Genomic DNA, 25,435 nt, shown 5'->3' on the forward strand with positions numbered 1-25,435 from the left:
GCCGGCACCTGAAATCCTCGCTGAACGGGTAAGTAACAAAGGTATTGGAACGCATTAAACGAAGTTTAATGCGTTCCAATACATTTCCCCTACCCGTTTAGCGACGATTTCACATAGCGAGGGTTAATCCGGAACGGATTAACCTCGCTATGCGGGGCACCACTGTAATGAATTAACAAATGGGTTGGGTAGTAGCCTAAATGTCAAGCAGGCAGATACTGAAACATAATTTTTTTAAAAAGTTATTGGTTTTCATCTATTGGGTTTATTCATCATAATTATCTGATACTCATATGCATTTATGATGTGATGTTTTCACTTAATTTGACACATGCTCTTATTTTTATTTCTTCATAGAATTCCTCCTTGCTTACCACTAGCAACTAAATGTATTGTAGTAATATTTTGTGATTAATATTGATAATACAGTTTCTTTCTTTCTTTCTTTCTTGGAGCTGATTATAATAAATATTCTTCTGACTTTATTTTGTGTCTTATTTATACAATTTTATATAAAACAGAAGAACACTAAATAAATGTTAGGAGAATGACTATTGCCAATGTTAGCTATTTGATCTTGGGACAGTAAAGCAGTGCCACCGACTCTAGCTGTTACAGGATTCAGCTGCCCTTCTAAAAAATTCATTGGGCCCCTTGGCCCAAGGATTCGAAATGGTCTCACCTGTTTCTGTCCTTGTTTTTTCCCCTCTGCCTGGCTCAGGAGGAAACCCTCAGCCAGGGCCACCGCTTGAGAAGTGGTCTCTGCTCCACATTCCCTCACCCAGCTGGACATCTCCGGGGGAAGGACAACCAGGAACTGTTCCAGGATCACCAGGTCCAGGATCTGAGCCTTGGTGTGCCTTTCAGGTTTGAGCCACTGATGGCACAAACGATGGAGTCGGCTGCAAACCTCTCGGGGTCCCTTGGCCTCCAGGTAGGAGAACCCCTCGAAATGCCAACGCTGCTCTTCCGTGTTGCCAGAGTCTGCCTTCCTCAGGTTTTCTGGCACTGTATTTTCCCAGAAGGACCCAGGCTTCAGAGCCCCAACTCCGGTTGCATCAGGACCAGCCGCATTTGGCTCTTCCATCTTTGATATCTCTTCCAGAACGGCCTCCAAGATGCTCTGGAGGAACTCCTTGATCTGCTACCTGTTTCTTTCTTACAACAGGAATGGCAGGAACCGTGATGAATGAGAAATGCCAGCCCTTCCACTGGCTGCTGTTTAGCTCCTCCAACAAAAAGATGCTTGACCCAAGAGGTCATTAAGTGATTTCTGGTTTCTCCCTGTAACACATAAGAACCAGATTTAGAGGGATGCTCTATAGGGGTGAGTGGGAGATACATACAAGCAACGTAACCCCATCCCCGAACCTAAACATCCAATACCTCTTCTTCCTCTGACTTTAACCATCCTTTAGCATGACGAGGCTTCTCTGCCAGACCTCCTTTTTTCCTTTCTCTCGTTTCGCCTAGAACACAAATCCACCAGTTATGAGAAGAGGGGAGAAAACTGATAAAAGGAAGCGGTCTAGAATATACGGATTGCTCGGTGGTTGAGGTCCCTGGCTGAAGAGCCAGAGGTGGGGAGTTCGATTCCCGCCACTGGGCCACCTGGGAGAAGAGCCAGCCTGGGTGGCCTTGGACAAGCCGGACAGTCCCAGAACAAGAAAGGGAAACCCCTTCTGAGTGCTCTCTGTTTGGAAAACCCTGAAAAGGGGTCGCTCTAAGTCAGAATTGGTCCGAGTAGACATGGTCTAGAGGGGCGGGGTATAAATTTAATAAATAAATAAATAAATAAATAAATAAATAAATAAATAAATAAATAAATAAATAAATAAATAAATAAATAAATAAATAAATAAATAAATAAATAGAATTGACCTGACGGCAAATGATTTTTATTATATAGAATATGGGGGAGGGGGGATCATGGGCCCTAAAATAGTGGCAAAATCCCAAATTCCTCCTTTTTTAAAAGGTACTCTCGCTTGCTTATTTATTTACTGCTTTGGATATTCTTTCCAACCGGAACCCCTCCTTCCATCCCTTGCACGGAGATCCTCCAGACGCTCACCAAAGCCGTGAGAGGGAAACCTCTTGATGCCTTCGGAGTACAGTAGTGGGAGAAACAGGCCCCTTTTTCACCGGGTGAGGGGGAAAGCCGGAAGGGGACGTTGGCTACACAGGCTGCTCTTGCCCTCTCTAGGGGGCGAAGGCTCGGTGGTGTTAACCCTTCGAGGCATGCTGGAAGGGGCCCTTTTCCTATTTTTCTCCCTCGCCTAGAGTCCCCAAAGGCAGACGGAAAGAGTTTCTCTCTGAGGAATTTGTGCAGAACTGAATCTCTTACGGGGGTTGGGCGTTTCGTGTAACGGCCTGGCCAAGAAGATCCCTTCGTTTCGCACCGCTTGCGAACGGTTCCTTGGGAGGGACTACAACTCCCATAATCCCCCAGATAGCGCTGGGAGTTGTCCCTCAAAGGTTAACATCCTGGCTGGAAGCGGAGAAAGTGTTTCTGAAGCTTGTAGTCTCCCCAAAAGTAACTAAGGATTCTGGGAATTGTAGTCCCTCCCTTTACCTTGTTAGGTATATAAAACTCTCTTCAGCTAAGCCCCAGTTTCAGCTCTCTAGAACATAGTTTACCAGCATGCTGGATGGGGGATTCTGGGAGTTGTAGTCTTCTTCCAAAGAAAAGTTTCTACATTTACTTCAGAGCTGAATAAGGGGGAAAGACGGTCTGCCAGGTGAGGTGCAAAAAAGCAAGCCAAGAGACCAAAAAAACTGACCTGGATGAGGGATAGCAAAAATGGGAAATGATTTGCCAGCCTTGTACATTTTGTTTGTTTGTTTGTTTAATTGATTGATTTCTATACCACCCATCTGGCAGCCAAGGTCACTCTGGGCGGTTTATAACTAAACAACAACAACATAATCACAAAAAAACCCAGCATCTATAAAATATAAAGGTGCAAAACAGAAATACCATAAAATAAATGAAAAATCAAATAAAATAACATGAAGAACATGGCAGTAGATTAAATGTTACATTATCGGAATAACAGCAATAAAAGAGTCTAGTCTAACTGGCTGACATTGGAGCGTTCAGCCTGGCAGCATGCGGTGCATCACGGCCTCTCCCAATTTGAAGAGACCCTCGTCCAGCAGGCCAAGGCAAAGAGGAAGTCACGAAAGCAGCAAAATCAGGGAGCTAGACGGGGTACAGATTGTATTTGTCCTAAGTGTGGAAGGGATTGTCACTCTCAAATTGGCTTCCTCAGCCACACTAGACGCTGTTCCAAGTCCTCCATACAGAGCACGATACCATAGTTTCTCGAGATTGAAGGATGCCTATGATGATGAATGCTTCTCTGAGTGGTTTGAGCTTGCTTTGCAGGGATGGCATTCCCAGGTGTTCATTATTAAAAAAAACAAGTACAGGAAACTAAAATAATTGACTAAGTTTGTTTCCTCCCATTTTTCTTTATGTGGCCTTTCCCACTGAATGGAGCACTCCTTCTAGACACAGGATCAGCAGCTTATCTAGTTTGGCCCTTAAAACACCTGGTAAGAGGGAGGGTGTTTTCGAAGCCTCATTTAGGGAGAACACAGGAAGAAAACATGCAATAGAATAAGGCCCAACTGCACCTCAAAAAGAAAATTTCAACATTTATTTTCAAAATTAGAATCTCCTGTTTTGTACATGCATTATATTTTAACAATTCGGGTTTGGATGCCAGTATTATTTCTCCAGCTCATACAAGCATTAGTATTTTTGCCCCGAACACTGCAGTGCTAATAAAGCACTTCTGCTATACAGTATATTCAAGACTAAATACCTCAACGCTCCTGTGTTGGGAATAACATGCTTTCTGGTAAGATGAACAAGGTCACCCTGGGCTAAATATTGCTATTTCCTCACAGGCTTCTTGCTAACTTGTAGCCTTCCAGATGTTGTTTTAACCTACAACTTGCATCAGACAGCATAGCCACCAGTCAAGCATGCTGGGAGTTGAAGTCTAATAAAACCAGGAAGACCATAAGTCACCCAGCTCTGCTCATCAATAATCATAAAATAGCCTTTTTTTGGTGTGTATTTGAAATTATATACAGTAATAAGATGGTTGTTGTAGGTTTTTCAGGCTCTCTGGCTGTGTTCTTAAGGTTTTTCTTCCTAACGTTTCACCAGTCTCAACAACCATTGGATCCTGGCCGATCAGAAAATATTGAAATTTTTCAAAGATTGTCAAAGAAAGATTGTTCAGCATTATGTACCATCAGCTAGATATCTAAACCACTGAGCGATCTCTCAGGTTGTGTTCAGCTATAGAGATCTTCCTTTTAAAGTCACAAAGATATACTGCCATTGAAGAGGGAAGTTCTACAGTGTTATCCTGAGTAGTTATTAATGGACTCACTCTAAGCCACATGAACAAACTACACCCCTGCAATTTTCAGGCTAAAACATTGTTCATCATAAACTAAAAAATTATTTATTGCATTGGAGGATCATATACAGTACAATCACGTATACATTTACTTGAAAATCAAGTTGTATGCTGTTCCTTAATGGGGACAGAATAGTCACCAAAACTCCCTCTTGTGGTGCAATAAAAGGTAAAGGTAAAGGTTCCCCTTGACAATTTTTGTCCAGTCGTGTTCGACTCTAGGGGCGGTGCTCATCCCCGTTTCCAAGCCATAGAGCCAGCGTTTGTCCGAAGACAATCTTCCGTGGTCACATGGCCAGTGCGACTTAGACACGGAATCCTGTTACCTTCCCACCAAGGTGGTCCCTATTGATCTACTTGCATTTGCATGCTTTCGAACCGCTAGGTTGGCGGGAGCTGGGACAACCGACGGGCACTCACTCTGTTGCGTGGATTCGATCTTACGACTGCTGGTCTTCTGACCCTGCAGCACAGGCTTCTGCGGTTTAGCCCGCAGCGCCACCACGTCCCTCTTGTGGTGCAAACTGAAATTTTATTGAATCAATCCCCATGTATGGGACTACTTCTGAGTAAACACACTTGGGAGTCACACCGTAAGGCTATATTTCTTTCTTTCTCCAAATTAAAATTTATACCCCCTTTAAATTGTTCAGGGCTTTGAGCATAAAATCAGGACCTGACCAGATGGACCGCTTGGTAAGAGAATCAAAAATTCTGTGGCAAAGTAGCCCAGAAATAGTGTGCTACAAGGCAGCTCAAGAGATCCCAGTTCAAATCCCTCTTTGGCCATGGAAACTTACGGGGTGGTGACAACGTTCAGCCTTGAGCATCTCACGTACCTTGAAAACTCTTACAGGATCGCTCTAAGTCAGAAGCGACCTAACAACAAATTAAATGGCTTCTAATTGTGTACCACCTAGATCAGGCTTGTCCAACCTTGGCCCTCCAGATGTTCTTGGACTTCAACTCCCAGAAATCCTGGCTGGCAGAGGTGGTGCTGAAGGCTTCTGGGAGTTGAAGTCCAAGAACATCTGGAGGGCTGAGGTTGGACAAGCCTGGCCTAGATTGACTCTCCACAGCAGGAGTGGAAGAGCAAAACTCTGCCCGTGAAAGAAAAGACTAACAGAAAAATATCCCTCTTGGGAAGAGGAAAGGATCAGATCAGATAAATCCTTTTTACCACAGCACCGATTGCTCCATGAGGATAACTTTGTCCAGAGAAGATCCAGAGCTTGCCATGGGGGGTGGGAAATGGGCCAAGAAGGTCCAAACTCTTGGTCAAGAGAGCATCAAGGTGAGAAATAAACACAACTCAGCAGCGTACCTTGTGGAGAACTTTTATTTCCTTTGGGGAAAAGACTCAGAGCTCTCGCACGTTTACTGTGTCCATAACTGTCACAAGGAAGATGATGGAGGGGTTTTTTGATTTCCTGCTGCTCAAGAGCAGAGCTCAAAGCCATGGATCCCAACTGAGGAGGAAGGTCAACCAAATATGAGGAGGAACTTCCTGACAAGTAAGAGCAGTCTGGCCACTTTGGAAGGCGGTGGAGTGGTTCTTCGTGAGAGCTTTCCAAGGCAGGCTCGGGCGGCCGGGTGTTACAGATGCTTCAGCGATGGATTTCCTGCTTCGCCCGGTCTCAGTACACATCACCCTTTCCAGCTTTACTAGCTGATGGTCCTATTAAGTCTAAAAAGTCCGCCGCTGGAGAGGGTGCGAACGAGACCATTTTGATATACAAGGACAATCCAAAAAATGCTTATCCCCCTCCCCCCGTGTCACAGAAACCATGGCAGAGTCTCTTGCGAGGATCGTATTCCACCCCCACCACTCTCCGTGGGCCCACGTCCTGCTGGCCAGCTCCTCTAAGCTGTTCCCTCTTTCCCCTGCTGTTGCCTTAGGGAAAAACAACAGCTGGCCAGCCATGGCTGAAACATGAATGTTTAGCTCATTGGATTCCAACCTTTGGGTCCCCAGAGGTTCTTGGACTACAACTCCCAGAAATCCTGGCCAGCACAGCAAGCGGTGGAAGCTTCTGGGAGTTTTAGTCCAAGAACATCTGGGGACCCCAGTTTGAGAACCACTGGTTTAACTCAACATTTCAGCTTAATATGTATTTTTTTTCTCCTGCTGCCTGAATAAGTCACTGTCTCAGGGTAATCAGACTTTGGTCCTTCCTGGCCACATGTCTGCAAGTGTGGTAATTAACTAATCCAGCCTTCTGCCACTTAGAATATTTTTTTAAAAAACAGTTAACAGGAGCCTTGAGGCTCCTTAAAGACTCAGGCTTTGGGATAAGCTTTTCTAGACCCACTTCATCAGATACAAAGACAAGAGAAATACAGTGGTGCCTTGCTTAGCGAGGATAATCCATTCTAGCGAAACCGCTGTAGAGCGAAATCCTCGTTAAGCAAAATAAAAAATCCCATTGAAATGCATTGAAAACCCGGTTAATGTGTTCCAATGGGCTGAAAACTCACCGTCCAGCAAAGATCCTCCATAGGGGCAGCCATTCTCGGTGCCTGTAAAGCGAGGAATCCGTCCAAAAACACAGCGGGGAGCCATTTTACACAGCAGGCGGCCATTTTGAAGCCGCCAATCAGCTGTTTTAAAAACATCGGCTAGCGAAAAATTGGTTCCCGAAGCAGGGAATCGATCGTCGGGAAGTGAATTTTGCCTATTAAAACATCGTTTTGTGATCGCAAAACAGTCATCGTATAGCGGTGTCATTTAACAAGGCAATCGTAAAGCGAGGCACCACTGTAAAGTATATTCAGGGGATTGATTCTAAGCCCCACCCCCTGCGGATGTGGAAAACCCAAGACAAGAAGAATACATGGCATGTCCTCTGGCTCCCTCTAGTGGCCCGTTCTTATAAGTACATCATGAAAAAATATATTTGTAGGTTTGTTTGTTTTTTAAAAAATATTTTCAAACTGCAAATAAGTGAAACCATGGCTATCGATCCCATGGATACGGGGAATCCTACTGTACATGTTTTAACTTTGTCTGTTTTTTAAGAGTCTTGGCCAGTCTGTATACTTTCCTTTTTCTGGAGAGCGCCTCCCATCTGGAGATCGGGCTTTATGGTGGGATGGGGGTGGGTGGGAGTGAGGAATCGATCCCAGATCCCTGAGAATGCGGGCAGGGCACGGAAAGCTGGGAATCTTGTTAGACCAGATCAAAAGCTACCTAGCCCGGCATCCTTTATTCCATTCATGACTAGCTAGAGGCCTACAAACAGAACACGTGCAGCCCAACGGTGGTGTTCTCATATAGTCCAATTCCACCCTACCTTTCTGCTGTGAGGTGGCATGATGACTGTAAGATGACATAATAAAATCAGCAGAGGAATGACCAGGAGCCAGTGTTCTCTACCTACTGGTGGCATCTTCTTCCAAAGCTTTGAATCACCTCCTCCCGAGGAGCTTCATGTCAATGTTAAACAAGGTGGAGGGACAAGGTGGAGGCTTGGAGGACACTCCGTTGAACGGTCTTTCCTGAACCCCAGCATTTGAAGAACGCCCTGATAAGGATATTATACCAAACTGAGCCAGGTGGCACAAGAGGACACACAACGGTCAATGCCTTCAAAAGCAGCTAAGAAATCTGAGGAAAAAGAATTTGAGACTCGGCAATTGTGTGTCAGGATTTCTGAGTTAACAGAAGGATTTATTTTTAAGTAGAGGTTTTATAACTGCCCCTTCCTGTGAGAAAACACTTATCGCCAGGAGCTGCTGCTCTTCCCTTACAAGTTGTAACCAGAAGAACAACAAAATCAATAATAAATTAAAGTTTGGACCCCTTCAGCCGCAGGACCAGTATCCGCTGGTTCACTTATCCACAATCTGAAACTACTAAAAATGTTAAAAGAAACATCCTAGAAAAACAGTGGTGTCCCGCTAGACGATTACCTCGCAAAATGACAAATCCGCATGATGATGAGTTTTTGCAATCACTATAGTGCTTCGCAAAACAGTGTTTCCTATGGGCGATTTTCGCTATACAATGTTTCGGACCATGCTTTGCAAGATGGTTTGTTTTTTTCTGGAAGCGATTTTCGTAGGACAAACATTTTGACAGCTAGGTCCGTGACTCGCAAAATGGGTGTTTTCGGGACCGATTTTCGCAAGACAGCAATTTTAACAGCTGATCGGTGCTTCGCAAAACAGTTTCTCTATGGGTGATTTTCGCAAAACAACGACAATTTGTCCCAATTGGAACACATTAAATGGATTTCGATGCATTCCAATGGGGAACTGCATTTCGCAAGATAATGTTTTCACAAGACAGCGATTTTTGCTGAACAAATTAACATCGTCTTGCGGGGCACCACTGTATTTCTAAAGATGAAGTTACCAGAGCTAGCCACCAGATGGAGCCAGAGACCACGCTATGGATAGCATTCACTATTGAAAGAATGTTCACTATAATCCTCATTTCTCAGCCTCCAAGGGGTGACTCTGAACCACTCCCCTGCAGACAGTGGGGTCCTACTGTATTACAGTGGTGCCTCGCTTAGCGATTGCCTCATTTAACGAAGTATTCGCTTAGCTTAGGTTTTTGGAACGATTTTGCGCTCCATTTAGCGATGTTCCCTATGGGGAAATTTCGCATAGCAATGTTCAGGACCTTGCCTCGCTTAGTGATGACAGTTTAGGTCCCGTTTCGCTTAGCGATGTTCCATTTTCGCTATTTTTAAAACAGTTTTTGAACATTTTAAGACACTTTAAAAATAGCGAAAACGGACATCGCAAAACCTTGGAATGCATTGAATAGGCTTCAATGCATTCCAATGGGGGAAACATTGTTTCGCTTAGCGATGTTTCCTATGGCGATTTTCGCTTAAGGATGGTAATCCATTCCCATTGGAATGGATTAACCGGTTTTCAATGCATTCCTATGGGAAATGGTGTTTCGCTTAGCGATGTTTTCCCATAGCGATTTTTTTGGGGAACCAATTAACATCGTTAAGCGAGGCACCACTGTATTATTACTAGCATAATATTGGTCCTGAAAGTTATGTTGCAATGAGGCCCGTTATGCAGGGCTGCAGGATTTCTGTTTTTGGTCTTCATCTTCCAGAATTCCCCAAGCAACACCACACCACCATCTACAGCATTCTGGGGGGTGTAGTCCAAAAACCCAACCATGCACTCTGCTATTGTTCACCTGCCTTAAGACTGTGGGAACAGCTGGAGTGATGTGTTTTGAGGCATAGTCACAAAATGGCTGCTGCAAGAGAAGGCTGCCTTACTGAACGGCTGCCGTGAGGCTGCGGGCAGTCAATGCACCCGTTTCCTAAGAGGGGGAATCTGGTGACGTGAAGAGAGGAACAAACGCTTTTGAACCCGGGCTTCTTCTGTTCCAACATAACTCTTAATTCTTAGTAGCAAGTAGGCTGGTATCCTCAAATCACTGCTGGATAATATGTATAAATCTATTTCCTTAAATCACCCACCCAGTTCCTGATTTGGAACATTCTTCCTTCTCCAGCGCTGGCTCTCTTTGAACCCTCTCCTCTTCCCTGCCGACTTCCACACGGCCCTAACCCAATGCCCTAGAGCAGCCTGGCCTTTTTCCTTCCTTCAAACCATCACTGAGCTGTCCCCCGGGCTCTTTTCACACTCCTCATATTTGCACTTCTTCTCTTCCCTGTGGGTGATCTGATGGTAGGCCAGGCCGCTGCTCTGCCGGAAGCTCTTCCCACACTCGGAGCACTGATACGGTTTCTCTCCCGTGTGGGTCCGGTGGTGAAACATCAGACTTTGGCTAGAGCAGAGGATCTTCCCGCAGACGGAGCATATGTAGAGTTTCTCTCCCGTGTGGGTTCTCTCGTGGGCGGCAAGCTCGCTGCTCAGCCCGAAGCTCTTGCCGCACTGTAGACACTTGTGGGATTTCTCCCCTGTGTGGGTGATCTCGTGGTAGGCGAGGCCACTGCTGTGCTTGAAGCTCTTCCCGCACTCGGAGCACTGGAACGGCTTCTCCCCCGTGTGGGTCCGGTAGTGGACGGTGAGGCTTTGGCTGGAACAGAAGCATTTCCCGCACTCCAAACATTTGTAGGGTTTTTGTCCCGAGTGAGTCCTCTGGTGGTACGCCAGGGCCCCGCCCTGAATGAAGCTCTTCCCGCACTCGAGGCATTTAAAGGGCTTCTCCCCTGTGTGGGTTCTCTGATGGGATGCCAGGTTTCCCTTCTGCCGGAAGCTCTTCCCGCACTCGGAGCACTGATAGGGCTTCTCTCGGGTGTGGATCCTCAGGTGGGCGGCCAAGGTGGTGCTTTGCCCAAAGCACTTCCCACAGTGAAAGCATTGGTGCGGCTTCTCTCCCGTGTGGCTGATCTGGTGGCACGCGAGGCTGTTGCTGTGCCGAAAGGTCTTCCCGCACTTCAAGCACAGATACGGCTTCTCTCCGGTGTGGATGCGGCTGTGGAACCCGAGGCTTTGGCTGGTACTGAAATTCTTCCCGCACTCGGTGCATTTATAGGGTTTCTCGCCGGCGTGGGCTCTCAGGTGGTAGGCAAGGCCGTGGCTCTGCTTGAAGGCTTTCCCGCATTCAGGGCATTTGTAAGGTTTCTCTTCTGTGTAGGTCCTGCCATTCAAAGGAAAGGTCAGGTTAGACACATAGCCTTCACACTCTGGAACATTTTACAAGGTTTCTGTCCTGTGGCGCACTGTGGTGCAGACTGAATAAAAAAAAAAATCCCCCTCACATTTGGTATTTATATTATTTTTTTAATTAGTTTTATTTATATGCTGCATTTCTCCCAACAAGGGACCTATTTCTATCTTATGTGGATTCTGCAATGTGAAGCTGGCCATTAGAACTAAAGCCCTTTTGTATGGTGCAGTGAGCAGCAGAGCAGGACTCCAGAGACCTGGATTCAAATCTTCACTTAGCCATAAAACTCACCGGGGGGGGGGAGGTAAACTGGTAAAAAACGCTCCTTAAATATCTCAGATGCTTGGAATACCCTATTATAGGTCAGAAGTGACTTAATTTTACTGTAAAAATTGCAAAGTCCTTTCCACACTCTGAACACTTAGTACAACTCCCTAGAACCATTATTTGATTGGTAAGGATCCTGCTGGAGAGCTCAGTGAGGAGTTCAATTCCCCCATTGTTTCTCCTGAGGGAAGAGCCAGCCTATGTAGCCTTGGGCCAGCTGCACAGTCCCAAGGGTGCCCCCTAGAGGAAGGGAAGGGGAAACCACGTCTGAGTATTCTCTAACTTGGAAAACCCTGAAAAAGGGTCACCATAAGTCAGAACTGACTTGAGAGCACATGATGATGATGATGCAGCATGCACTGACTGATGCTCCTTCAGCAGCCTGTGCCTATGAAATGTTTCCCCTCTTGCATGGGTTCCTTTATATACAATAACACCCCCTCCTCTGCCTGAAATTCTTCCCATGCCCTAATCATTTCTATACAGTGGTGCCCCGCTTAACGATTACCCCACTTGACAATGAATCCGCTTCACGACGATGTTTTTGCAATCGCAATTGCGATCGCAAAATGATGTTTCAATGGGCTTTTTTCAGTTCCCAACGATCGGTTCCCTGCTTCGGGAACCGATTCTTTGTATTACAGTGATCAAAACAGCTGATCGTCGGGCTTTCAAAATGGCCGCCGGCTGCTCAAAATGGCTCCCCGCTGTTTTTAGGAGGCATTTTTCGCTGCACAGGCACCCAAAAATGGCCGCCCTATGGAGGATCTTCGCTGGACGAGCAGGCATTTCGCCCAATGGAACACAATGAATGGTTTTCAATGCGTTTCAATGGGTTTTTTTATTCCGCTTGACGAGGATCTCACTCTACAGTGATTTCGCTGGAACGGATTATCCTCATCAAGCGACGCAGCACTGTATTTCCTTTGTTTATGCAGGCATGGAGCCCTGCAAATGCTAAGATATTCTAGTTAAATTAGTTTTACCCAGTGCAAGACTGTTCTTCTTTACATTTCTGGGTGGTGTTCTTCCAGCAGTGGGATTTCATGGAGGCCAACGCTTGGAGACATAAGAAAAATAAAATAAAATTAGAATGAGGAACAAGCTAGTGAATCGAGTTGTTTTGTCTTCCTCAGATTGGGTCCCTTTCTCATCCACTCTGGGACAAGGCCCCTCTTCCCCTCAGAACTATGATCAGGAAAGGAAAAAGCAAGGCGTGCCTGCCATCGTTACCCCCTTCTTAAAATACGATTATCTGCTTCTTGCGAGCTATATTACTGGTCTCTTTGGCGTCGCGCCAGATGCTCCGAGATCTTTACTGCCTGAAGTTTCTGAGGGAAACACTTGAAAGAAAAATATGGTGGGCAAGGTGGGCAATTTTAAAAACAAATACTCTGCCCGTGTAAGCCATGAAAAAAATACAAAAATTTGAATCTTGATGTAGAGAACCTTGAACATAATTGCGGGGAGGGAGTTACAATAACTTTCTTAATGGTTAGAGGTGGAAGAGGTTTCTGGAGAGATCATCTGAGTGGAACATACTCCGCAGAAAGAAGACGAGGCATTTAAAAAGTAATAATAATAATTATTATTATTATTTTAAATATGCCACTTGTGTTCTGACTACTCCTTCTAGCATCCTCACCATCATCAACAGGTATTGTGATTGAATATGGGAATGGCCACATATTGGCTGAAATCCTGTATCTTAGACTGACATAAGAATCAGGGATTATTTAGTGAGTGAACTCCTCTGTAAATTCCATTAATTCAAATGGATCTACTCTGGTTCCAACTTACTATGCTAAAGTAAGTTACAACTAGAGCAGGCCCATTTGAATGAATAGATCTTATAGAGAGGTTGACTCATCCAATCTCCACTGATTCAATGGGCCTTCTCTAGTGCAACTCGCTACCAGAGATGGTCACGTTTCTCAGCCGAATAGGTGGTTTGGCACTTGCCAACCCCACCTCCTCCAGTGGGTGATCATTCAGAGGCAGCGCAAGGAAGCCAAAGCCCTAATAGCAAATTGCTTATTAGAATTTTACACCATACAGGGGGGACCCGCTATCTGCAAGATCAGTATCCACTGATTCATTTCTCTGCTGCCTGAAAAGACTGAAAACATACAAACCAGTAATACCTACAGTGGTGCCTCGACTTACGAATGCTCCTACCTACGAATATTTTGACTTACGAACAGCTCCGTTCGCAAAATTTTGCTTCGACCTGCGAGCAGAGCTTCGGTGAAAGAACAGAAAAAGGCCGGGGGGAAAAAGGCGGGAAATTCAAACCGTTGGCAGCGAAGAGGCTGCTTCTTTGTAGCTCTTTTGCCCCAACGGTTAGAGCAGGGAGTCAGGGAACTTTTTTACTGTTGCGGGGCAGGAAGAGGAAGGAGAGGCGGGACGGCTCCGGATCGCCACCGGGCGCAGGAAGCCGGTGAGCTCCCTGCCAACCCCTGGCGCGGGTCTACTCATAACTAAGGCCTGCTGAAGGTGCGGGTCTACTCATGAGTAAGGGCTGCCTCAGCTGCCCCACCCCGCTGGCCAGGGCCTGTCACCGCCCGCCATCCGCCGGGGAGTGAATGCCACTGGAGGAGGCTTTGGTCTGCCTGCTAAAATGCTGCTTTTTGCTTTTTAGAAACTTCTGGGTGGTTTTTGCAGGGTGGGTTTCGGATAAGGGGGGTTATGTTTCTGCGCTGTGTTGTTTGCTTTTGGTGTATGTGTTGTTTTTTGCAGGCTTCAGGGCTTGCTCTGTTTGTTTTTGGTTGTGTGTTTTATTTAAGCCCCAGTGCCTTCCGATGGGGCTTTCTGTGTGCTTTGTTTGTTTGTTTATTTATTTATTTATTTTTGGAATGCTGGAACAGATTAATCCCGTTCCCATGCATTTCAATGGGAAATGGTGCTTCGACTTACGAGCATTTCGACCGACGAACACTATTCCGGAATGGATTAAGTTCGGAAATCGAGAGGCACCACTGTATTTCTGTACATCTCCCAAGTATTTTTTTTTCCAGATAAGTCTTTCACCTCTGAACTAGAGGGATCCATGGAAGAACCAGGGCAGCCTTACCCACAGAAGTCACGTTCCTCCAGTTCTCGTCCATGACTTCCCGGTGCAGAGCCCTCTGGCCTGGGTCTAGCTGGCCCCACTCTTCCTCCGTGAACTTCACAGACACCTCCTCAAAGGTCACCAGGCCCTGAAACGAGAACACCACCGTTTCTCCTCACAAGGAACAGAGGGGCCCAAAAAGCAAGGGAAAGCTCAGGGAGCTGCCGAGTTCTCGTGAGGAACTAACGGGACCTTTCCCTCGGTGGTTGCCGAAAGCAAATTCCATATTATGGGTCATTACGAAAATGAACCTGCCCCAAGGTTTCTCGAGAAATACAGTCGGTGCAAGCAAGATCCGGAATGCTGGACGGCTTCAGTCATTCCCTTGTCATTCAAAAGCACACAGGAGAAAATAGATCCATGGCTGCTGGATGAACCCTTCCGTGTGGAAAAGTCTCAGTGTACATGACTTCCATGTTTAGGGAGAAAGAGAACTAAAGGAGAACTAGGCATGGTATATAGAGGAAGTGTACAGTACAGAAAAAAAACACACTTTTTCTTGTTTTACTGACACCATACCTTGCATTAACATCTATATCTTTATCACATTCTGTCTTATTTTCTAAGCTCATTCGCTCCAAACATTTCCCCTGGAGGGTCCGGCTCTTTCCGCCCTGATCGTTCTGGTCTTCCTTTTCTGCACCTTTCACAGTTTTCAGGTCTAACAAAAGCCTTTCTCGGCTACGGCGATAAGACCCATGCATGGTCTTCCAGATGTGGCCACACACCACGTACCAGAGATGCATAACACTGGCAGCTTTATGGTCTATTTCTTTTTTCACTTATTTATTGAAAATGTTTTTACTCTGCCTTTCTCCATAAAAAGGACCCAAGGCGGCTTACGTTATTAAAATATTTAAAGCGAACACTTTAAATGCCAAAAAGGATCAAACAAATACCACCCTAAAAACAATGGTAAACAAAAGCAACAGCAAAAACACTTTCAAAGAAAGAAAGCCCAACCTTCCATTTAAAAACCCCACTCAGGCAGCCAGTCACCGAAGGCAGGCTCGCCTAAAGAGAAAGGTCTTCGCCTGCTGGCAGAAAGACAACAAAGATGGGGCCAGCCTGGCCTCCAGTGGGAGGAAGTTCCAGAGTCTCGCAGCAGCGACAGAGAAGGCCTTTCCTGATGATCTTAACACATGAGCAGGTTCATCAAGGGAGACGTGATCTTCGCGATAGCTTGGACCGAAGCCGTTTAGGACTTTATAGGTGAGAACCAGCGCTTACCCGCAATATGGAGGTGACCTCCTTGTTGACAGCAGTTGCAAACTAGGCAGAGATTTTCTTCAAATAACCCACCACAAATTCCCCAGGATCCCCTGCTTTGTTCAATCAGGATCAACTCAGATCTGTTCAATGGAACGGTGAATTGGTGTTTGGTTATTGAGTGGTGGGTGGGTTGGTTGGTTTGCTCCTATGTACATCGCCATACGCTTACACAGAAGCTGTGCTGCCATTGTAAGGCCCAAATCCCCCCCCCCCAGTTGGGAGAGACCCAACACAAAGACATGTCAACATTCTCACCACCATGACCCGCCCTCGTCTCCTCTCAGTCTCTTACCTTCTCAGCTTGGACTTTGGCCATCTCCACGGCTCCAGGAAAGGGCCCCGACCAGGGCCACAAGCTTATTCCATTACCTGTGAAAGGAGAGTGAGGAAGAAAAGAAAGACACTTGAAAATTGAAAACGCTCGGCATTTAAACCCATCTGTCACAAGGAATGCTCAATCATCTGGAAGAGTACAGAGACTGCATCTGAAAAAAACAATCAGAAAGTTCACTATCAATGAGGCCAAATGACATTTCAAACACATCGAGCAAATGCTTCATTCCTACCAAGTTTATAATGGATCTGTGGAAATCTAAGGATCGCAGAATTCAGACACTGCACAGGATCACAAAGTTTATACCTAGACCAATCTCCTGCTGATGGAAAAGCCACACTTGCGGCACCCCAGACAGACAGCCACCTCACCAAAAGCACAAACAGGAGAGAGGCCACCCATCTTCCAAGCAGCTTTTACGGCTTGCACATTCTTTTCAGTTTTGAATATTATTGTTATTTGAAGTTTTAGGTAATTTTTCTGCTATTTTATTACTTGTTTATGTTATACTGGAAGCCTCCTAGAGTGGTCGTATAGACCAGATGGGCGGGATATAAATCAAATAAAATCAAATAAATAAATAAAATAAAATAAATAATTGAATTGAATTGAAACCTTCCTTCTTCTAATTAAAACCCAACCGTTCCAGAAAAAAAGGTCTTTCTCTCTCTCTCTCTGGCCCACCTCCTACTTTCACACATGAGAAAAGCCAGACAGAAATACAGCAGGACACCCATCTCCGCAGGGGATTCTTTCTATTGTGGATGCCTGAAACCGCGGATACAAGGGAACAGTATATACATCAGGCAGGACAAAGGCTACAAGAGAGTGCCCTTATATATGACACATAGGGCTGCACAAACGGTTCAGTGAAACCAGCAGATACGGATTCTGTGGATGCAAGGGTCCTCCTGAATCTCTTCCCCAAATAGGCTCCATAAACGTGCCAGCGGAGGCCAGGAATTTCAGTCAGGCTGTTAGGTCAACAGGCCAGGTTGAACAGAGGCCCTACTAACCCCTTACCCAGGGAGGTAGCATCTCCGTCGTGCTCCTGTTTGATCCAAAGGACCTCTGTTTGCTGTTGAGCATCCAGCGGTGCTTCTTCGGCCTGAGAGAACTCAGCGGCCGCGTTGCCCAACAGCAATTTCAGCTGGAAGAGAAGAGGGGAGTCAAGGAAAGGATCCAGTCCCACCCTGACCTTATCCAGGATCATAAAAGGAAGCGGAACAACTGTAGGGGCCGGGCATTTTTTTGGCCAGGTTTCAGGAGAGGGCAATGACCAGAGAATAGCCCCTCCATTTTGCCTCTCGGTGAGCTGTCTTCCGGCCAAAATCCTTTTAATGGATAGTTGGCCTTCGCTGCTCAGACTGCATTTTGGGTGTCGGTTTGGTTTACCGTTGTTAGCGTGATATCTGATCATTTTTAAAAATACAGTGGTGCCTCGCTTAACAATTTTAATTGGTGCCAAAAAAAAGGATCGCTATGGGAAAACATCGCTAAGCGAAACACGTTTTCCCATAGAAATGCATTGAAAACCGGATAATCCGTTCCAGTGGGAACGGATTGCCGTCCTTAAGCGAAAATTGCCATAGGAAACATCGCTAAGCGAAACACGGTTCCCCAATTGAAATGCATTGAAACCTATTCAATGCATTTCAATGGGGGGGGAAATTGCAACAAATTTAAAAAGAGTCAGAACAAAGTCAAATTAGTTTAACAAATGGTTTATTAAGTGCACTTATGATTTCAAGCATTCTAAACATTTTTAAACATTCTTAAACATTTAAAAAACAGCCAATACGACGCTGTCAAAAGCATCGTTAAGTGAAACAGGGGGACCTAAACTGTCATCGCTATGCGAAGCAAGGTCCCAAACATCGCTGTGTGAAATTCGCCCATAGGAAACATGGTTAAACGGAGTGCAAGATCGCTCCGAAAAAATCATCGCTAAGCGATTACATTGTTAAACAAAGCAATCGCTAAGCGAGGCACCACTGTATTTGTATACCTAGTGTTTTTAGCTTTTAAGTATTGTCTTTTCATGACGTAAGCTGCCTTGCGCTCTTTTTTAAGCAGAAAGGCGGGATAAAAATATTTTAAATAAACGGAGTTAAAAAATAAATAACAGAATCATAGAATAATTGAGTGGATAAAGGCATATAAAGCTGTCAAGTCCAACCCCCTGCTCAAGGCAGGAATCCAAATCAAAGCAGAACTGACAGAGGGTGGTCCATTTTCTCTTAGCCTCCAGCATTGGAGGGCCCATCACTTCCTGAGGTCATGGGTTCCACTGTCATACTGCTCGAACAGTTAAGAAGTTTTTCCTGACATTCAGCCTAAATCTAGCTTCCTGTAGCTTGAGTCCATTATTACGTGCCCAGAACTTTCAGAAGATGGAGAACAGATCCTGCCCATCCTCTGTATAACGACCTTTCAAGTATTTGAAAAGGGCTATCGTATCTCCCCTCAGTCTTCTGAAGGGAGATATGGTTAATTCAGACCCTACTAGAGGTTATGGGAAGTTCTTTTCCCCCCCTTTTTTTTTGCTCCTGTATGTTCACCATGTGCGTGCTTCTTTACACTGAGTCTTGCTGCCATTTTAATGCCACTCTCCTAACTAGGAAAGACCCAGCATGGTGATATCCTGCTGGCCCCCTCATCCCGTGGAGGCCTCAGGTGGGTGTCCTCTCCCAGTGGTTTCCTACCTCATCAGCCTGGATTTCGTCCATTTCCACAGCTCCAGGAAAAGACCCTGACCAAGGCCAGAGGGTCTTTTCACCACCTGTGAGGGACCCAGAGAGAAAAGGTAGATTACGATTCAGAAGACCTGGCAGATCTGCTCCTGAATTTAAATGAATCTGCCCCCAGGAAAACAGAGTCAGCTGGAACATTTAAAGTTTATCTTAACCAAGCTGAAACGTCTCCATCTGGGTTGTACCCACACAGAAAGATTAAACAAATGTCTTACGTATTCTCGAAGGCTTTCACAGCCGGGATCTGGTGGTTGTTGTGGGTTTTTCGGCCTCTTAGGCCATGTTCTGAAGGTTGTTCTTCCTGACGTTTCACCAGCCTCTGTGGCCGGCATCTTCGGAGGACTGAAGTAGGAACTCTGTCCATGCTCTGAAGTTGCCGGCCACAGAGACTGGCGAAACGTCAGGAAGAACAACCTTCAGAACAAGGCCAAAGAGCCCGAAAAACCCACAACAACCATCAAATGCCTTACATATTTATAAAAAGTGTATAATGAACTTGTTTGAAAGCTAGAGGGTCACAGGCTTGAAAGACCTCCCAGTCCCATCATTTGCTGAATGATGGGACTGAGAAGCATCATCCAGCAGGAAGGATAGTAGGCCTCTTCCCTCTATGCCGTTCCAAAAAGCACCCTGCTGCCTCTTTGTGAGTTGTGACAATACCCTACAACTCAAAAAAGGATGCATGGGGAGAGGACGGAGACTGCCTTTTTGTCTGGGCGTGTTGGTGAGAGTCTTCTCCATCTGCAGAAGAGAACCATTCATTCATTCACCCATTCATTCATAAATAACATGATGGTCCCTGAGAAATCTGGCTAGGAGCGGTTTATCTGCTTTATCTTCACTCAAGTTCAAAAGTTTCCCCGAGTCTGTTGTGTTGCTGTGAGAACCCACAAACTTTATACACTTGAGCATAATTAAGGAGGGACAAGAGTGAGCCATCATTCCAAGGGTGGAATGTGAGGGATGAACATTTAAAATCAGGAAACAGGATCCACTGAATATTCAAAAACAGTTTTAAAAAAAAGCCATTTCCAGACTTGAAAGCTCAATATACAATTCACAGGGACACTCTCTCTAACCCTAGTCATTCAAAAGGGGGCAGAACACCACTAGACATGTGTGTGGCAAAGGCAGGATTAAAAGGAAAGTGTGCTGTTTATAGATCACCCGCAAGGGCTTAAAGCACTCGCTGGACATTTTCCAATATGATAATTGTAGCATTCAGCCCTGCCCTCACCTGTCCGTCACAGCTGGGCAGTGGAACATCAGCCAATGAGGGGGCGGAAGGTGGTGCAGAAGGGGGAGGAGCTGGATTATATAAAGGGGTGTATGATGAAGGAGAAAGGAGATTAGAGACAGACTTTGAGAGAGTGAGTGATGAATGTGTCTATGGGCCTGTGAGCCAAACAGTCAGTGAGGGAAGAGTCTGTGTGTGTCAGTGAGTGAGAGACCTTGATTAACATCTTGTGATTTACTTACTTTATTTTGTTAAACCAATAAACAAGGTTTTGTTTTGAAACAACACTTGTCTTTTTAAATACAGTGGTGCCTCGCTTAACAAGCGCACCGTACAACGACGAAATCGCATAGCGATCCCTTTTTTGGGATCGCTAATGCGATCGCTCAACGTCGTTTAGATAGGGCGAAACTCGCTTTGCAAAGATTGGCAAGCGTTTCGCTTACCGATCTTCGCAAAACGAAGCCCCGACGATCAGCTGTTAGGCGGACAAAATGGCCGCCGGAAGCCCTGAAATGGCCGCGCGCAGCGTTTTCGCACCCTCCCCTTGCTTAACGAGGGTGCGAAAATGGCTGCCGGCCGTAGGAAGCATCGCTGAACGGTGAGTTTTCGGCCCATTTGGAACCCAATGGGTTTTTTTGATCCGTTCAGCGATGTTTCGCTATAGCGAAGGTTAATCCGGAACGGATTAACCTCGCTATGCGAGGAACCACTGTATTGGATAAAATTGGTGGCAGCAACTGAAGAAGAAGAGTGAGCACTCCTGGAGGCCTGAGTTGGTAGAGGCTTCAGCGTGCCCGCTACAATAATAACAGGCTACACGTTGCCCATTGAGCCGAGCAAGCTGGATAATTCAATTTATCAGCCTTGGAAGGACAGAAGGTTGAGTCAACCTCAAGCAGCAAGAGGCCATGCCATGGGTAGCATTTGATGCTTCCCCATTTTTCAGCATCCGCAGGATCCCCCTGTGGATACCACGGGTCCTACTGTACTGTCCCTTTTTTTTTTCATTTTCTCCCCAGGCAGCTGCTCCTATTTCTTCCTGTGCTGATCGGCTGACAGAAGAAACTGCCTTTAGCACACCGCCCAGCACACTGGGCAATCCCTGGATGTCTTTTCTCAGGCGTAATGGCTGCAAAGTTCAACAGCATGCTCTCAGGTAAATCTGTACGCAAGTGCTGCCCAACAAAATCCCATTGAGACCCAGTGTGATCTCTCTCTCGGTAGACCTAAACCTCTCACACATTAGGCGATCGCAGTGGTTTCCAGCCTTGGGTCCCCAGATGCTCTCGGACTGCAACTCCCAGAAGCCTTCACCACTAACTGTGCTGGCTGGGGGTTTCTGGGAGGTGCAGTCCGTGATCACCTGAGTGACCCAAGGTTAAGAAGGAGATGCTAGAGAGAAGCATCTCCTTCTCACCCAGGCTCAGGGAGGCCAGGAAGTTCAAGCCAATTCTACCCAAAGCAGCCAATATGGACAGTGGAGACCCTGCTAACACTTACCCACTGAGGTAGCAGCACCATCGCGCTCTTGCTTGATCCAAGGGTCTTCCATCATCTGTTGAGAACCCAAGGGTGCCTCCTTTGCTTCCGAAAGCTCCGACGCCGCCTTGTCCAACAGCAACATCAACTGGAGGAAGACAAGGAGACGGCTAGCTAGGGAGAACAGCAGAGGGCAAGCCCTCCACTGGCTGGGGCCTGAACCTGTGAGGGGTGGGCACCTCTTCCCATACCAGCCTGCCTCTGCCTTAAGGTCTTTCAGCTGAAACTCTTCTCATAGCCACCACTGTATACCATTTTTCCCCGTGTATAAGACTATAGTGCTTATAGCGCTATGGGGCGGTATATAAGTCCAATAAATAAATAAATAAATAAATAAATAAATAGTTTGGTCTAAAATCTTTAGACTAAAAATTGAGGGTTGTCTTATACACGGAAGTAAGCTGAAGAGAGAACAAAAACAGGCAGGGATCAAAGCAATCCTGCAGCGCTTTGATCCCTTTCCCCCTAGACTTGCTAAACCCCTTATTTTTCTTAATTTTGGATTAGAAAAGTGGGGGCCGTCTTATACATGGAAAAAATACGGTACTTGCTTCTCCTGAAACTTACTGCCCTTTTGATGCCCACCTGGGAGAGATTCGGTGGGAGGACATCTAAATGGGTGGGACTTCTCCCGTTCGTCCCTTACCTCGTCCGCCTGGACGTCTCCCGTGTCCGCCACTCCAGGAAAGGCCCCTGACCAAAGCCAGAGGTTCTTTTCACCACCTGTGAAGAACCCAGAGAGAAAACGTGTATAGACACCTTTACGCTCGAGAAAACTTGGGGGGCACATTCCAAAACTTTAAATGAATCTGTCTCCAGGAAGGTTTCTCTTTTTTAAAAAAAAAGTCCTCTGGGACAGGCAGAGGCCATCCAAACAACATTAGAAGTTCACGATCAATATGGCGATGGAAAGCAACACATAGAAGATACTGAATATAGGGCTCATTTGGTCCTATGTAAAAAAACAGAAGGTAGGTTTTGAAAGCAGCAGAAGGTGCCCCTCCAGATGTTGGAGGACTCCCACCACCAAAGCCAGGGGTTGCCAACCTTGGGTAACCCAGATGTTTTTGGACGGCAGCTTGCAGAAATCCTGGACCACACAGCTAGTGAAGGCTTCTGGGAGTTGTGGTCCAAAAGCACACCGTCCTTCAGCCTCTACAGCAGGGGTCCCCAACCTTGGGCCTCCAGATGTTCTTGGACGTCAACTCCCAGAAATCCTGGCCAGCAGAGGTGGTGGTGAAGGCTTCTGGGAGCTGCAGTCCAAGAACATCTGGAGGCTTAAGTTTGGGGACTACTGCTCTAGTGGGTCTCATTTTGGCCATTCCCTGGTCTCCAGACAGAAAGCAAAACATGCTACCATCCCTAAGTATACTCATATTTAAAGCTTGTCTACCAAGAAGGTTTTGCTTAGAGGACAGTCCATCTAAGTCATTGAAGATGGGATGGAGAACATGGGCTGCTCCTTTCTTCCCTGTACAGAAACAGAAGGAGGATACGAGCAGCACGTGAAGAAATCTGATCTTGTCCTCTGCCACACGGATGACCCATCTAACAATTCAAAGTGCTACCCTGAATTTCTACGGAGTTTTTAGTTCCTGGAACAAAACAGTGCTTTCACACATTGAAAGGCTAGACAGAAGTCTCTTACCTCCAAAGAGGTTCAAGAAGCTTATTAAAGAAGGCTAGGAATTTCTGGCAGACTCAAGACAGAGAAGCCAGGCTGAATATGATCATCACCATGTGCTGCCAAGTCCATTCTGACTTCTGGTGACCCTTTTCAGAGTCTTCCAGGTAGAGAATACATAGAAGTGGTTTCCCCTTCCCTTCCTCTAGGGGGAGCGCTGGGACTGTGCAGCTTCCCCAAGGCCACCCAGGCTGGCTTTTCTCCCAGGAGGCCCAGTGTGGGAATTGAACTTCCAACTTCTGGCTCTGCAGCCAAAGACCTAACCACTGAGCTGTCCAACCAGCACAGGCTGAATCAAGTCCTTATTATTCACTTCTTGCACTTCTATGCTGCTTTTCGGCCGGCCGTGGGACTCAAGATGCCTCACAATTCATTAAAAGTGACAAGAATTTTAAAAACGACATACGAAAAGCAATGAAAACGACTGAAATCTTCACACAGCCTGCTAACCTTACCCAGTGACATGGTACTTCCGTTACTCTCCTCTTTGATACAAGGGACCTCTGTCCTTTTCTGTGTGTCCAATGAGGCCTTCTCTGCCTTCGGCAACTCAACCGCCGCATTGCCCAACAGCAACTTCAACTGAAAAGTAAAAAGTTGAAAGTGGAGTCAGGGAAGAGGCCAGACTGTGGAGGAAAAGGGCTTATCTTTCAATGGTTTGGGGCCCAAAGGTTGCAGGGGACTCCTTGCATACCAATTTACCCCTTTATTAGGGATGCCAATGATGTCTCTCCCAACAAGATAATAATTACAGTGGTGCCTCGCAAGAGGAATGCCTCGCAGGACGAAAAACCCTCAAAACAAATGGTTTTTGCAATCGCTGTGGTACCTCACAAGACAATTTCTTCTATGGCTGTGCTCCGCAAGACGATTCCCCCCCCCACAAGACCGATGCCTCGCAAATGAAATTAATTCATTTGTCTTGTGAGGTTCCCATAGGAATGCATTGCAATGCATTCCTATGGGAAACCGCTTTTCGCAAGATGAAAATTTCACAAGACGGCGCTACTTGCGGAACAAATTACTTTCGTCTTGCGAGGCACCACTGGATGTCCCAAAAAGGCAATTCTGGCTTGTAGGAAACCTTTTCCAGGTAGAGGTAATCTCCCGTTCCCTTCCTCTAGGGGGAGCCCTGGGACTGTGCAGCTTGCCCAAGGCTACAGAGACTGGCTTTTCTCTCAAATAGGCACAGTGGGGAATCAAACTCCCAAACCTCTGGCTCCACAGCCCAACAACTAACTCACTAAGCTATCCAGCCTCTTTACAAGACATTGGTAGAACTGCATTATAAAGTCCTCAGTGGTGGTATCCTGATAATAGAATACAGTACCTAAGAAAGCAAGCCTGATGCTGACATTACAGTGGTGCCTCGCATAACGAGCGCCTCGTATAGCAACGAATCCGAATAGCGATCCCTTTTCCGGGATCACTAATGCGGAGGCATTGCGTCGGCCCCAATGGGCGTTTTGCTTACCGATCTTCGCTTTGCGACGCCACGGATCAGCTGTTCGGCACTTTCAAAATGGCCGCCGGACACCCGAAATGGCCGCGTTTACCGAGGGCGCGAAAATGGCTGCCGGACCCAGGAAACTTCGCTAAACGGTGAGTTTTCAGCCGATTTTTTGAAAGTAAAAAATGGCTTTTTACTTTCCGTTTAACGAAGTTTTCACTATGCGAGGCACCACTGTATTGTATTTTAAGCACTGAGTACAAAACAGTTACATTGTCTCAGACTCTTCAGCCATTCCTGAATGGAAGGCCTTTTGAAACACAGACTCATGGCACAGTGGTTAAACTGCAGCCAAAACTCTGCTTGTGACCTGCGTTTAATCCCAGGTAGTTGGTTCAAGGCTCACTCAGCCTTCCATCCTTCTGAGATCAGTAAATTGAGTACCCAGCCTGCGTGGCAGGGTGGGGAACCATGTGTAGCCTGCATAATTAAATTATAAACCATGCAGAGAGTGCTTTTGGGCAGTAGACAAGCAGCACACTTTGCTATTTTTTAATGAAAAGCAGTTTAGAATTAAAAAAAACACATAATAGGTAATGAAGAAAGAATTGAACTGGGGTTCTTCTTATCTCATATATCTTTCTGAAATTTCCGTGGGTTACCAGA

At 46.1% G+C, this 25,435-nt stretch overlaps 1 protein-coding gene across 1 annotated transcript in view; it reads right to left on the reverse strand.

The window, feature by feature from the left end:
* Positions 1-25,435, reverse strand: part of LOC110070393 (uncharacterized) — a 50,829-nt gene that overhangs the window by 21,547 nt on the left and 3,847 nt on the right. Inside the window, exons 3-11 of the mRNA XM_078388130.1 lie at positions 23,775-23,901; positions 22,282-22,358; positions 21,597-21,723; positions 18,809-18,885; positions 17,127-17,253; positions 16,062-16,138; positions 14,459-14,585; positions 12,372-12,444; positions 10,328-11,028 (exon numbers count right to left, since the gene is read on the reverse strand). Coding sequence (XP_078244256.1) covers positions 10,328-11,028; positions 12,372-12,444; positions 14,459-14,585; positions 16,062-16,138; positions 17,127-17,253; positions 18,809-18,885; positions 21,597-21,723; positions 22,282-22,358; positions 23,775-23,901 — 1,513 coding nt within the window. The remainder of the gene's footprint in view (positions 1-10,327; positions 11,029-12,371; positions 12,445-14,458; positions 14,586-16,061; positions 16,139-17,126; positions 17,254-18,808; positions 18,886-21,596; positions 21,724-22,281; positions 22,359-23,774; positions 23,902-25,435) is intronic.

Source organism: Pogona vitticeps, chromosome 2, assembly GCF_051106095.1.
Source record: "Pogona vitticeps strain Pit_001003342236 chromosome 2, PviZW2.1, whole genome shotgun sequence".
In the NCBI taxonomy this organism is placed as follows: domain Eukaryota; kingdom Metazoa; phylum Chordata; class Lepidosauria; order Squamata; family Agamidae; genus Pogona; species Pogona vitticeps.